The sequence below is a fragment of the Leiobunum rupestre genome, chromosome 1, assembly GCF_980474605.1.
Source record: "Leiobunum rupestre chromosome 1, qqLeiRupe1.1.hap1, whole genome shotgun sequence".
NCBI classification, from domain to species: domain Eukaryota; kingdom Metazoa; phylum Arthropoda; class Arachnida; order Opiliones; family Sclerosomatidae; genus Leiobunum; species Leiobunum rupestre.
In genome coordinates, this window is record NC_143384.1 from 10,255,307 (window position 1) to 10,267,540 (window position 12,234).

Here is a 12,234-nt window from a genome sequence, read left to right on the forward strand (position 1 = left end):
ACCATTTGATCAGAGCTAACATCTCGCAGTGCACCACCGCCCTTATGGGTTACAAGAGCCGGACCCCGACTCTCTGGTAAAGCCACCAGTTATTGCACACTCTGACCCGTTAAGGGCCGCTGTTTAACCACCACCATGAGAAGATTTTTACCCGCAACCATGTTGAAAAATCAGGATAATTCCTTTTTTTGGTCATCTCTTATACGCGCCTAGTATGGATTTAGGGTTTTGTAAATAGTCTAAGAAAAGCGACCTGTTCAGCTGAGACCTCACCGCGGATCACGGTATGAATTTTTCTTCTACCGTACTCCAGAGACGATCTACCTAACCGCACTCAACATCAGAACACCTGGGTGGAGAATAATGTGCACGCTATCGCTTGGGACTATGGATTTTGGCCATACAAAGAAAGCACGGAGATGTCATCTCCGTCTCCTTGAACATTAGGTATTAATAAAATTTTAATCAAGGAGATAATCCATAATAGTTTAAAGATTTATAGGCTATGTACACAAATCCATCTACGTTTAGAATGAGAGCCGCCATTTCTTCTACAGGCCCACGGATAATATACATCTAGGTTCAGAGATCGGTTCGTTAAGTATTTCCTATTCTACTATTTAATTGAATATTTAGTAATTTACATAGTATTTCCGTTCCCTAATAACTTAATAATATAAAATATTTACAAATCATCCGCATCGAAAATGGGGAATATGTCCGTCGACGACACATTAGACATCGCATCTAGGACTAATTCTTCATCCTCGTCGAATACGCTGCTCAACCACTCGATGATAGAATGAATGTTACCCGCAACCATGTTGACAAATCAGGAGGTCTACTTTTTTGTCATCTGTGGGCCTTTCTTATTCGTGCCTTGTATGGATTAAGGGTTTTGCCCATAGTTGTAAAAATAAGGTGTCCAAAGGCTATGTAGTGTAAACCTTTCTTACGATGCCATGCAGTTTCCATGATTTTCATGACCTAGTTAGTACTATTTCACAAGATAAAGTGGAGAAAAACATATCTTGAAGTGCTCTCTTACAGTTGTGGAAAAACTGGTAAAAAATGGGTGCAGTGGAAAGCTTTCTTACTCCTTTTAGGTGGAGCTAAACCGTCGAAGAAGCCCCTCTCCTTGATCATCCGCACATTTGCCCCCCCCCCCTCGTTATTGTCACTTACACAGGTGTACTTCGAAGGAAATTAATCCTAAGAAACCCATTAGTGCAGTGGCGTAGCTGAGAACTCGGAGGCCCCCCCGCAATAATCTCAATGAGGCCCCCTTTTAATTTATCAATATAATTAATTTCAAACTCTAACTACAAACGAAACTGTTGCACAGGACGTTCTTGGCGTACATTCTTAAGCAAACTAATGTATTAATAAGGGTAATACGTGAAACGTTCTACAGCCGAAAACAACAATAATATTATTTAATAAAAAACAGACTAACATTGATTTAAATAAAAGAAATTTTATTTATACACATCAAAACAAGCATTAAATATATCATAATATATTTTAGTTTAGTCATTACAATGATTACATGCTACTACGAAATTGTTCCGAGCGTTTGGCATTTTTATTTGCAAACTCTTCTATGAGTAAACTGAAATCAAGATTTTTAGCTCTTTCACATTCTATGGCTAACATAGCTAAAGCTGATAATCGCACTTGCGTCATTGTGCTGCGTAAATAGTTTTTATGATTTTCAGTTTAGAAAAAGATCTCTCTGCCGAGGCTACCGAAACAGGCAATGTTATGTACAGTTTTATAGCTAAAATTACGTCTGGAATGTTACTTAGTAAAGATAAATGATTTTTTATCAAGTATTTAAAAAGATCATTAATGGACATGTTGGTATTGTTGTCTGATATATTTTTTTAATTAAGTTTCGAAGCGATAAAAGCTGATGTGTAAAATCACTTGATAGTTCTTCAGAATAATAACCTATCAGCTCTTGTGACGCTGTCAAGAGCTCATCATCTTTCATACTTATGAGATTTACTGAATAAAGACAGCGAAATCGTTGACTTATTGCTCTAATTCCTTCGAATCGAGTGTTTAGTTGTCCAATAATTATATCTAGGTGAGAGTTGAAAACGTGTACTTTATAAAAATGTTTTGCATCTGTGATTACTTCATGTGAAGATAATTCATCGAAAAATGATTTCGATCGTTTAGGTCTCTTTTTTGGGACTCTACGTCTATTCCCCAGCTTTCAGCTAAAACTTCAGCTTCTTTAACAACACTTTCGAAATTATTTCTTAATTCCTTGACATTTTCCAGTGCTGTTTTTAATAGTTCTGTTGCATATAATAAATCAATATTCTTTGACTGTAACTGTTTTGACACTAAATTTGTCATCTCTAATATCTTACACTCCATGACTAGAAAAACTATAATTTCAAATCTACTCGTATGTTTATACAATGCCTCTGCATCACATCTTGTTTCTTTATCTTTGGATATCAAACTTATTTTTATTAAAGCTTTCATGATTAGCCTAAATCCCGATCGACAAGCGTAGATAGCATCATGTCTAGATGACCATCTTGTTCCACATAGTTTCTTTAACACGGGATATTTTAGTGAATCTGCGGACATCATTTTCAAGTAGTATTTCCCAACGCTTTATGCTGACACTAAAGAATATGTACAGCTTTTGAAGAATTTCATAATAAGTTTGCATTTGCACTAAAGATTTAACAGAATCTTCTAAAACTAAATTTAAGTTGTGGGCTATGCAGTGTACGAAAGCCGCTTTTGGTTGTATATTTTTAATTCGTGTTTGTAGACCAGAATAAATACCACTCATTACACTCGCTCCATCATACCCCTGACCACGGCAGTTTTCGATTGATATATTGTTATCCTCTAATATTTTCAAAATTTCAGTTTCTAGCCCGTGAGCGCTTTGATCCGTAACATGAAAAAATCCTAGAAAACTTTCTTGAACAACTAGCTCGCGAAGATTGCCATCATCGTCATACTCGATGCTAACATATCGAATAATAACGCTTAATTGGTCTTGTTTTGATATATCTTGGGTCGTATCTAAGATTATAGAATAAAATTTACTTTCTTGAATATCTTTAATGATATCCTTTTTAACTTGTACCGACAGTAAAGAAATAAGTTCATTTTGTATTTCGGGACTCAAATAATTTACTCTTTTATCATGCTCCGAGTTCAAAAGACTGTATAACACGCCATCATATTTTGCTAAAAGTTCAATAACAGATAAGAAGTTACCTCTATTATGTACATCGTACTCATTCATCTTTTCTTCACGGTGACCACGGAAAGCTAAATTACAACTGGCTAACATCAAAATAACGTCACATATGCGTTTTAGTACTTCTTTCCAAAAATTAACTTTTTCTTTCAATCCTGTGTTTACTAAATTGTCAATAGTTTTTTTATTTTTCCACATGTCGTAGCTTAAAGACGCTTCAGAATGATGCTGAGTACTTGCGTGTTTTTTTATTTTTTTTTGAAAGTCCTTGCCAGTCATTTATTCCTTCAATCCATTCAAAACGGAAAGAAGGATTTGTTCGGTCTCCAAAGAGCCAGCAGTGCTCGCAATAAGCTTTATCGAGTACCTTCGAGTAGCAGAGCCATAATCTTGGTAATGTTAGAGAAGAATCGTTAGTTTTTATCGTATAATAGTCTACAGAAAAGCTTCTATTATGAGAGTCCTTAGGAAATGGTCCCTTCGGCTTACAAGGACCATAATTTATAATTTATCTTTTTATTTCATCACCTGGAATTTGCAAACTTGTATAGTGTCCTCGATCTGAAGGAAAAGGCCTGGCAGTCCGCAATAATTTCGATGAATCAGAAAGAACGTCAGTCCATTCGACAAGTGATTTTTCATCGTGGTCATCACTGTATCGTACACTGCAATACACATTTTGGTACTGTCTGTCATAGTTTGGTTTCTCCGCATCAAACGTTTTAGCTTTAAGTGATTCAAGGGGGGTAGATCTAGCCGCATCTACGTCTGCTTCTGAGCTTGTATTTACAGGTAGAACATTAATAGCTTGAGAATCTGATTTGTTCGTGCTAACAGGAGTGTCGATATCAGTGGCATTAATTTCCGTTGGGGTAGTTTCTAAAATATTTGAAAATTTAAACATGCTATTTATTTACTCGATAAAATGTGCATTCCATTAAACCAAACCTACCTTGAGCCTTATCAGTTTTATTGATCCACGAAGTAAGTTTATGACTTTATTTTTTTGCTTCATCTTCTTTCGCTTTCTTTTCTTTGCGCTTTTACGCTCCACTTGAATAAGCACGTTTCATAATTTCACAGTTAGGAATTGAGTAAAGTTGTATAACTGTCATCTGCAACGAATTGCACAAGCGCTAGAGTTGTCCAATTCGTCGCAGTCTTATAGGGGTTGAGAAATATGTTTAACAATCGTCGTAACGAGGACCGTTATACCTGAATAACAAATACCCGAATAATTAATTTTATGACTATGTTTGTAGTTTCGTAGTCGTAATTAATTACAAATAATTATAACAATAAAAAACTGCAATCGATTACGTATCTGCGATATAATAGTATTATCTAAACGAAAAATTATGTCGTCTTTTAACGTCGTGCAACCTACTGCATCTCAAAAATTATGCAACTATGCTTATTATTACTAGTAATAATCGTAGGTTTTAGTTACAGTTTCACTAAATTCACTTTAGATTTTGTAGAAGCCAAGCCAACAACCCTGGGTCTTAAAATTTTAAAGGTTATTAATCTTTGTTAACATATATTATCAATACTATTCAATAGCATGTAAAATTAATGTAGTTATAAAAAAATACAGATAAAAGAACTAACAAACCTCTGGCGATTCAGATCTCGCAGTCGCCCGTCCGACCCGTCGCCGTCGGGTTACTCGTGTATAAATTTCAGAATAATAATCGAGTTCGGAGTAAATATTTTCTGGCAATATCAGTAACAGGCCAACAGATAGCTAACTCGTTAATTTTCAGAAGGCCAAAAACTTCAGTGTCCAGAGTGTCGGCCCTCGGGCAGGCGATTATCAGCTAGCCTTTTACGGAAATTCGTACTTGATATAACTGGTTGTAATGTCGCTAAGCCGCCATGGCGCTACCATACCACCGTCAATCTGCCAGAAAAAAAAAGGGGGAAAGCAGTAAAAACGTTTTCTGCTTATTCTCTGGATATCGCTGGACTCCCACAGAACGAAATATAAAATATTCAAACCGAAAGTCGAAACTAAACATATATTTTATAAAATCGACAAATCAACGTTTTTACTTATAAATTTAAATATCTATAATTATTTATTAAATATAATATATTCAAACCGATAAACAAAACAAAACATAATATATTTTATAATACGACAAAAGCTTGCAAGCGTTTTTACAAATAACTTTTATTTTTACATTATTGTAATTAATTTTGTTTAATTATTTTATATTTTATTAAATTTTCTTCTCCTAGCATAACGATATCCGCTATGATAATACGCGTACAGAACTGACTTAAAATTTTGAATGGTACAACTAAACTTAATTTAAACCAACTAATTGTAAGCAAGAAAATTAAATAGTGTGAACCTTTTCTGTTCATACTATACAATTTTCTTGCTTACAATTAGTTGGTTTTAATTAAGTGGAACAATTAATTGTAAGAAATAGGCTGTAGAAATGATATCGAGCTTCTCGAAACTGAATGAATTTGCAGCTATTACATAAACGCCCCTTTATAGCGCCATAACCGCACATAGAACCAACATGATATTGAAATTACTAACACTACTATTTGTACCCGTTAGAATGTTACCTTGTTTGTCGAGTTACCTCGCACGGTTTTCAAGGAAAATAATTTTTGGCGTTATTACATAAGCGCGTTTAATAACCATATTACAAATTGATGGGAGGGTTCATATTTGGCCATTTATAGCGCCATTACCGCACATAGAACCGACCTGATATTAAAACCATTAACACTACTATTTGTACCCTTTAGAATGTTACCTTGCTTGTCGAGTTACCTCGCACGGTTTTCAAGGAAAATAATTTTTGGCGTTATTACATAAGCGCGTTTAATAACCATATTACAAATTGATGGGAGGGTTCATATTTGGCCATTTATAGCGCCATTACCGCACATAGAACCGACCTGATATTAAAACCATTAACACTACTATTTGTACCCTTTAGAATGTTACCTTCTTTGTCGAGTTACCTCGCACGGTTTTCAAGGAAAATAATTTTTGGCGTTATTACATAAGCGCGTTTAATAACCATATTACAAATTGATGGGAGGGTTCATATTTGGCCCTTTATAGCGCCATTACCGCACATAGAACCGACCTGATATTAAAACCATTAACACTACTATTTGTACCCTTTAGAATGTTACCTTGCTTGTCGAGTTACCTCGCACGGTTTTCAAGGAAAATAATTTTTGGCGTTATTACATAAGCGCGTTTAATAACCATATTACAAATTGAAGGGAGGGTTCAAATTAGGCCCTTTATAGCGCCATTACCGCACATAGAACCGACCTGATATTAATATTACTAACACTACTATTTGTACCCTTTAGAATGTTACCTTCTTTGTCGAGTTACCTCGCACGGTTTTGAAGAAAAATAATTTTTGGCGTTATTACATAAGCGCGTTTAATAACCATATTACAAATTGATGGGAGGGTTCATATTTGGCCCTTTATAGCGCCATTACCGCACATAGAACCGACCTGATATTAAAACCATTAACACTACTATTTGTACCCTTTAGAATGTTACCTTGCTTGTCGAGTTACCTCGCACGGTTTTCAAGGAAAATAATTTAAACGCGCTTATGTAATAACGCCAAAAATTATTTTTCTTGAAAACCGTGCGAGGTAACTCGACAACCAAGGTAACATTCTAAACGGTACAGATAGTAGTGTTAATGGTTTTAATATCAGGTCGGTTCTATGTGCGGTAATGGCGCTATAAAGGGCCAAATTTGAACCCTCCCTTCAATTTGTAATATGGTTTTTAAACGCGCTTATGTTATAACGCTAAAAATCATTTTCCTTCAAAACCGTGCGAGGTAACACGACAACCAAGGTAACATTCTAAACGGTACAAATAGTAGTGTTAATGGTTTTAATATCAGGTCGGTTCTATGTGCGGTAATGTCGCTATAAAGGGCCAAATTTGAACCCTCCCTTCAATTTGTAATATGGTTTTTAAACGCGCTTATGTAATAACGCTAAAAATCATTTTTCTTGAAAACCGTTCGGGGTAACTCGACAAACAAGGTAACATTCTAAAGGGTACAAATAGGAGTGTTAATGGTTTTAATGTCAGGTCGGTTCTATGTGCGGTAATGGCGCTATAACGGGCAAATTTGATTCCTCCCTCCTATTTGTGATTAAAGGCGTTCATGTAAAAACGGAAAAATTATTCTGTTTCGAAAACAGTAACTCGAAAAGCATAATAGAGAGTAAGATTAGTTGTAGTACTATTCGAAAATTGAAGTCAGTTCTATTTGCGAACTCTCATAGCGAAAATCGTTCTGCTAGGAGAAGAAAACACATTAATATATAAAATATAAACCAAAATAATAATATATAATTATCCTAATTTTTAAAAACGCTTAGTTTTTGTAAGTTTTAAGAGTTAGAAAAAACGTTTCATTTTTCGTTTATAAAAAAAATGTATATTGTTTAATTCAGTCTTTGGTTTTTGATATTTTATTGTTGGTGCTGCAGGAGTCCAGTGATATCCGGAATATAAATATGAAAACGTCTCTTGCTGCTTTCCCCCTTTTTTTCTGGCAGATTGACGGTGGTCGCTACACCATAGCTTAGATGGATTTTACATTTTTTGCTAAAACGTGGATAAACATGGAATACGACGGTTACCAAAATAGCTAGAACGATACTAACGAAAACGTCGAAAAGACATTAAAAGTATTTTGAAGTTTTTGTTAGTATCGTTCAACTTTCAAGATATTTTTATTATAAATAGCCCTGTTTGTTAATTGGATTTTAATTATCTGCGTTAAGAACGAGGTTAATGGAGATTGAATCCGATTTATTAAAAATATATTTAAAGATTTTTGTAGGTTGATTGGGGCCCCCCGAAGCTCGGAGGCCCCCCCGCGCCGCGGGCCCTGCGGACCGTCAGCTACGCCACTGCATTAGTGGGGTGGTCCCTTTTACTTTAGCGCTGTCATTGATGGGGGCAAGGAGATGTGACCCAAACATTTCACCCTATAATGTCTCGGGGTGAACATAGAATACACCACCCTCTCAGACGGTTTTTGTTTTCCTAATTTTAACCAAGTTTTGGGTGACGTGGTGAGCTGAGAAAAGTGATGAATCATGTTAGGCCTACCATTCGGTATAAAAGGGTAGTGTTAGGGTGAAAAAGGTCATACTCGGGTTCAAGATGTATTCTTGTAGTACTTGTACCATTGTTTTTACCCAAAAGTTAAGTATCAACCACCATATTATAACCATTCACGGTAATACTTTGTTAAAATGCCCCCGTAAGTAATAGGTAATTTTTGAGACGCGTTGATGTAAGTCATCATCGAAGTAAAAATAATCACGACCAACCCAGGGCACCCGTTTTATCTAGACAACCGTATCTACCGCTAGCACGAACGCCAATGCCGTATCAGCACCCCGAGCCGTTTCCAAGGTCAGGGCCATTTTCACGAACCGAGCTGCTGCCAGGTATCATCGTACTGCCGCCATCACTGTCAACGGAGGCCTAGCTGTCGCCTCCCTCTCCGCAACCAGGTCCATCGCATAAAGTTACCCCGACGAACTCTCCTGTTAAAAGGACTTCATCTCCAGACTCAAATTCTCGTTAAAGAGTAAGAGTTTAAAGTGGTAGGTCTCTTTACGTCATTTTATTATTTTTTCCTTAACAATGTTAAACCAATTTCTTTAGGAGATCATGCACCGTCCGATACTTTGAGAGTTCCTTCTGTTTATGTGATAATATATGCCACGGTTGCGGATGAAAATAATCACGAGTTGATTACTATTCGTTGAAGCTATTGTCAGAAAATCAAAGTTTCGACCCATTAAATGAGTTATTGTGTACACAAGTCGATGGCGATAGACTGGATGATTATGTCATGAACGTGGAAGCCGCGCAAACATTAACAGCACTCGAAGAAATTACACATATGAAGTGTGATCGCGCAATGGACGCTTTGGGAGTGATGTTAAATGATAGTAACGTCCTCATGAAGGTGGGGTGACGGAGTGGTTAGCACTTTAGCCTCGAAGCAAGAGGAACTGGGTTGGATTCCAGCTTGTCGCACTGGATGACAATATATTTAACCACTGGTTAGAGGGATTTTTCCCCTGAGTTCTTTAGTTATAGTTATAGTTAGTGTAGGGAACTGTAGGCATGAAGGGCTTGCCACCACTTTGCTACGCATTGTAACCCGGCTACTTGTTTTAAGGCATTAAACGTTGCTCGAAGACTTGGGATTAAGGAGGTGCCTTGGGTATTAGCCTAGCTGATAATTTTTATATAATGACGCGTTTTTGGACACACAAGATGATGAGGGCTTAAGATAATTTATAAAAAACGGTGATTATCAACACGGTGATGGAGTGGTTGTGCAACCGGAATCACAAATCTCTGATCCCTTAAAGTGTTGGTTGCAAGGAAAATCGATAGTAATAAAAACGAATGAGTGCGGGATTGTTTTGAAGCCCAGGACGTTCTCTTTCCAAAAATGTCATTGTCGAAACAAATTTCCAAGCCTAAGTGTATTAACTTTGAGTCCGAAACTGACCTTTTTCGCTCCCCAAAATCCTGAAATTTTCGGCGAATTTCTCGCCTCCGTAGCACGAGCAATTTGTGGCAAATGAAAGCTAAAGTTATATTAATAAAATAGAAGAAACTGAAGTGGAGGGATTCTGTTTACTTGTAGAAGTTTTCAAACCAGAGGTTTTTAATCATAATATTAGGCGTATTATCGAAATAAAAAATGTTATTTTTTACGCGTGCGCTACGCGGCGCGCGCGACCCTACGTTTTAAGAAGGATTTACAAGGAGCCTTCGGTTTCATATCGTTTTTCTACAACGTAGGCTTGAGTATGCCTATTTCAATTACTACTGCGTAGGACTTTATCCTGGGTGTTAAATCAACCTGCTTTTAATCCCAGAGGTAAAGAAATGTATTACAGAAAATTAGCCAATGATACGCTTCGCATTTTCTGACGTCATGGGTGCCGAGAAGAATTTGAGAAGTCTGGAAATTCGCCGAAAAACTCGATTTCCACCATTTTGACTTCTTTTAATAATAATTCAAAGACCACTTAACCGATTTTGCTGATATTTTCTGTATTTGCTTTAAAATGTTTGCTCTTTCTAATGAATCATTAATTAGCCATAGCTAAAATTTCGTGCAACCAACACTTTAAACAATCTATTGAGGTCCAAAGAGGAAGTTGAATGGCTCGACGACCATTGGGATAATATTCAAGTCAAACACCAACAATCAATGGCAGTTGACCCAGCAGTTATCCAACCCGTTGATCAACCTATCAGACTTCCACCCGATCAACAAAGTGGTCAACCACCAATCGAAGCAGTTGATCAACCTCTTCAAAAAAAAAGCCTTCATCGGCTCTCTACCTAAAATAGAAACAAAAAGGCGGCCAAAAGAAAACGACCAGAAACTTTTGATCGGGACTGTACGTGCTAGATATACTCGAGAACTCAGTAATACCGGTGCGGCCGTTCAATCAATGCCATACTACAGGGGAATGGCTACGCTGTCACCCGAGATAATCGCACAACAAATTAACGAGTTGAGACAAAATTGCTGATAGTATGAACAATTACGAAGGGCTTGGTATTGGTTTGGTGGTTTTAGACAAAAATTTGTTTTTTAAAATAAACATAATACAATATTTGCCTTTTGTAGGTGGTACCGTCTGTGATTAAAACTAAACTAGCAATTAATCCCGAATACCCCATTGACAACAAATGTTTCCAGTGATCTTTACTGGCACCACTACACCCAGTTGCTAACAAGCCCAGGCGTATAGATCATTATAAAAGGTACGGGAATGAACTAGATTTGTCGGCAATTACATTTCTATTTGAATAAGATACTTGTTGTTAGTCATACGCGGTATTGAAATGTCCACGAACCGCAACATGTGATAATGTCGCACAAGGAACCATTATTCTATTTCAAAACTAGGAGATGGTAATATTAAATACAATATTTTATTTGCAAAGTTATAATTTTATGGTTGTGTCCTATGTCCCCTACACAATGTTTTGCGGATTTTGAAATATTACAGTCAAAGTTTGCAACATGTTTGCCAGACGCATCTTTATTGCCGACCACGGCTTTATCCTTGCACGTCACTGGCGGGTTCTCATCAGTGATCATTGACCCCACTGGTGAGGTTAATCAAGTGTTAATAAATCAAACAATATATCTAATTATATTTTCTTTTTATAGGTTATCTCGTAAAACACGAAACCTGTCGAGGCCAAGATTGGGAGTCAAAAGTTTTTGAAAATGATTATGGACGAGTTTTTGACCATATCCGATAAGTTAAAGAAAAATATCCCTATGAAACAAACGGACGAAGAGGAAAGATCGTACCAGTCATCGACTTCTTGTAACGTTTGCCAAGAAACATTCTCAAAAACTTCCATCAAAACCCGTGATCATGATCACTACACGGGGCCGTATAGAAATATTGATTGCAATGCAACCAGTAGTGAAACTTCATTTCTTTCACGCTTGTTAAATTAAGTTTTGTATGCAGCATCAGATTTTTGCCTGCCTTTCTTGAAACGTTTGTTTCAAATCTAAGAAAGGGTGCTTCCCAAGCCTTTTCCGCGTTGAACTCTTTGTTTCATCTCGAGGAAAAGAAACTTCTTTTGCGTAAAGAGGTTTATTCTTATTTATATATTGATAAAGGAGATCGTTTCAAAGAAACACAACTACCCCCTATCAATTGCTTGTTCAACGATCTAACATACGAACCCCTAACAGATGTGGACTATACATATGCACAAAAAGATTCGAAAACTTTAAAAGTAGAAAATTTGAGTATGAATTACTCAAGTATTACTAATTTAAATAAATTAAAATGAAATTGATAGCTCTTCACTCTACGTCCACCGCCCGGTGCTGCCGCCATGGTAGTTCACCACCCTGCTTTTACACTTTCAGCACCGTCACTACCGGCTG

General features: G+C 36.7%; 1 protein-coding gene across 1 annotated transcript; it reads right to left on the reverse strand.

Annotated features, from left to right (window-relative positions):
* Window positions 1-2,545: 2,545 nt before the first annotated feature.
* LOC149961068 (zinc finger MYM-type protein 1-like) lies at window positions 2,546-3,520 on the reverse strand. The gene has a single exon (XM_090153868.1). It carries the CDS (start codon window positions 3,518-3,520, stop codon window positions 2,546-2,548), a length of 975 nt encoding a protein of 324 aa, XP_090009994.1.
* Window positions 3,521-12,234: the final 8,714 nt, after the last annotated feature.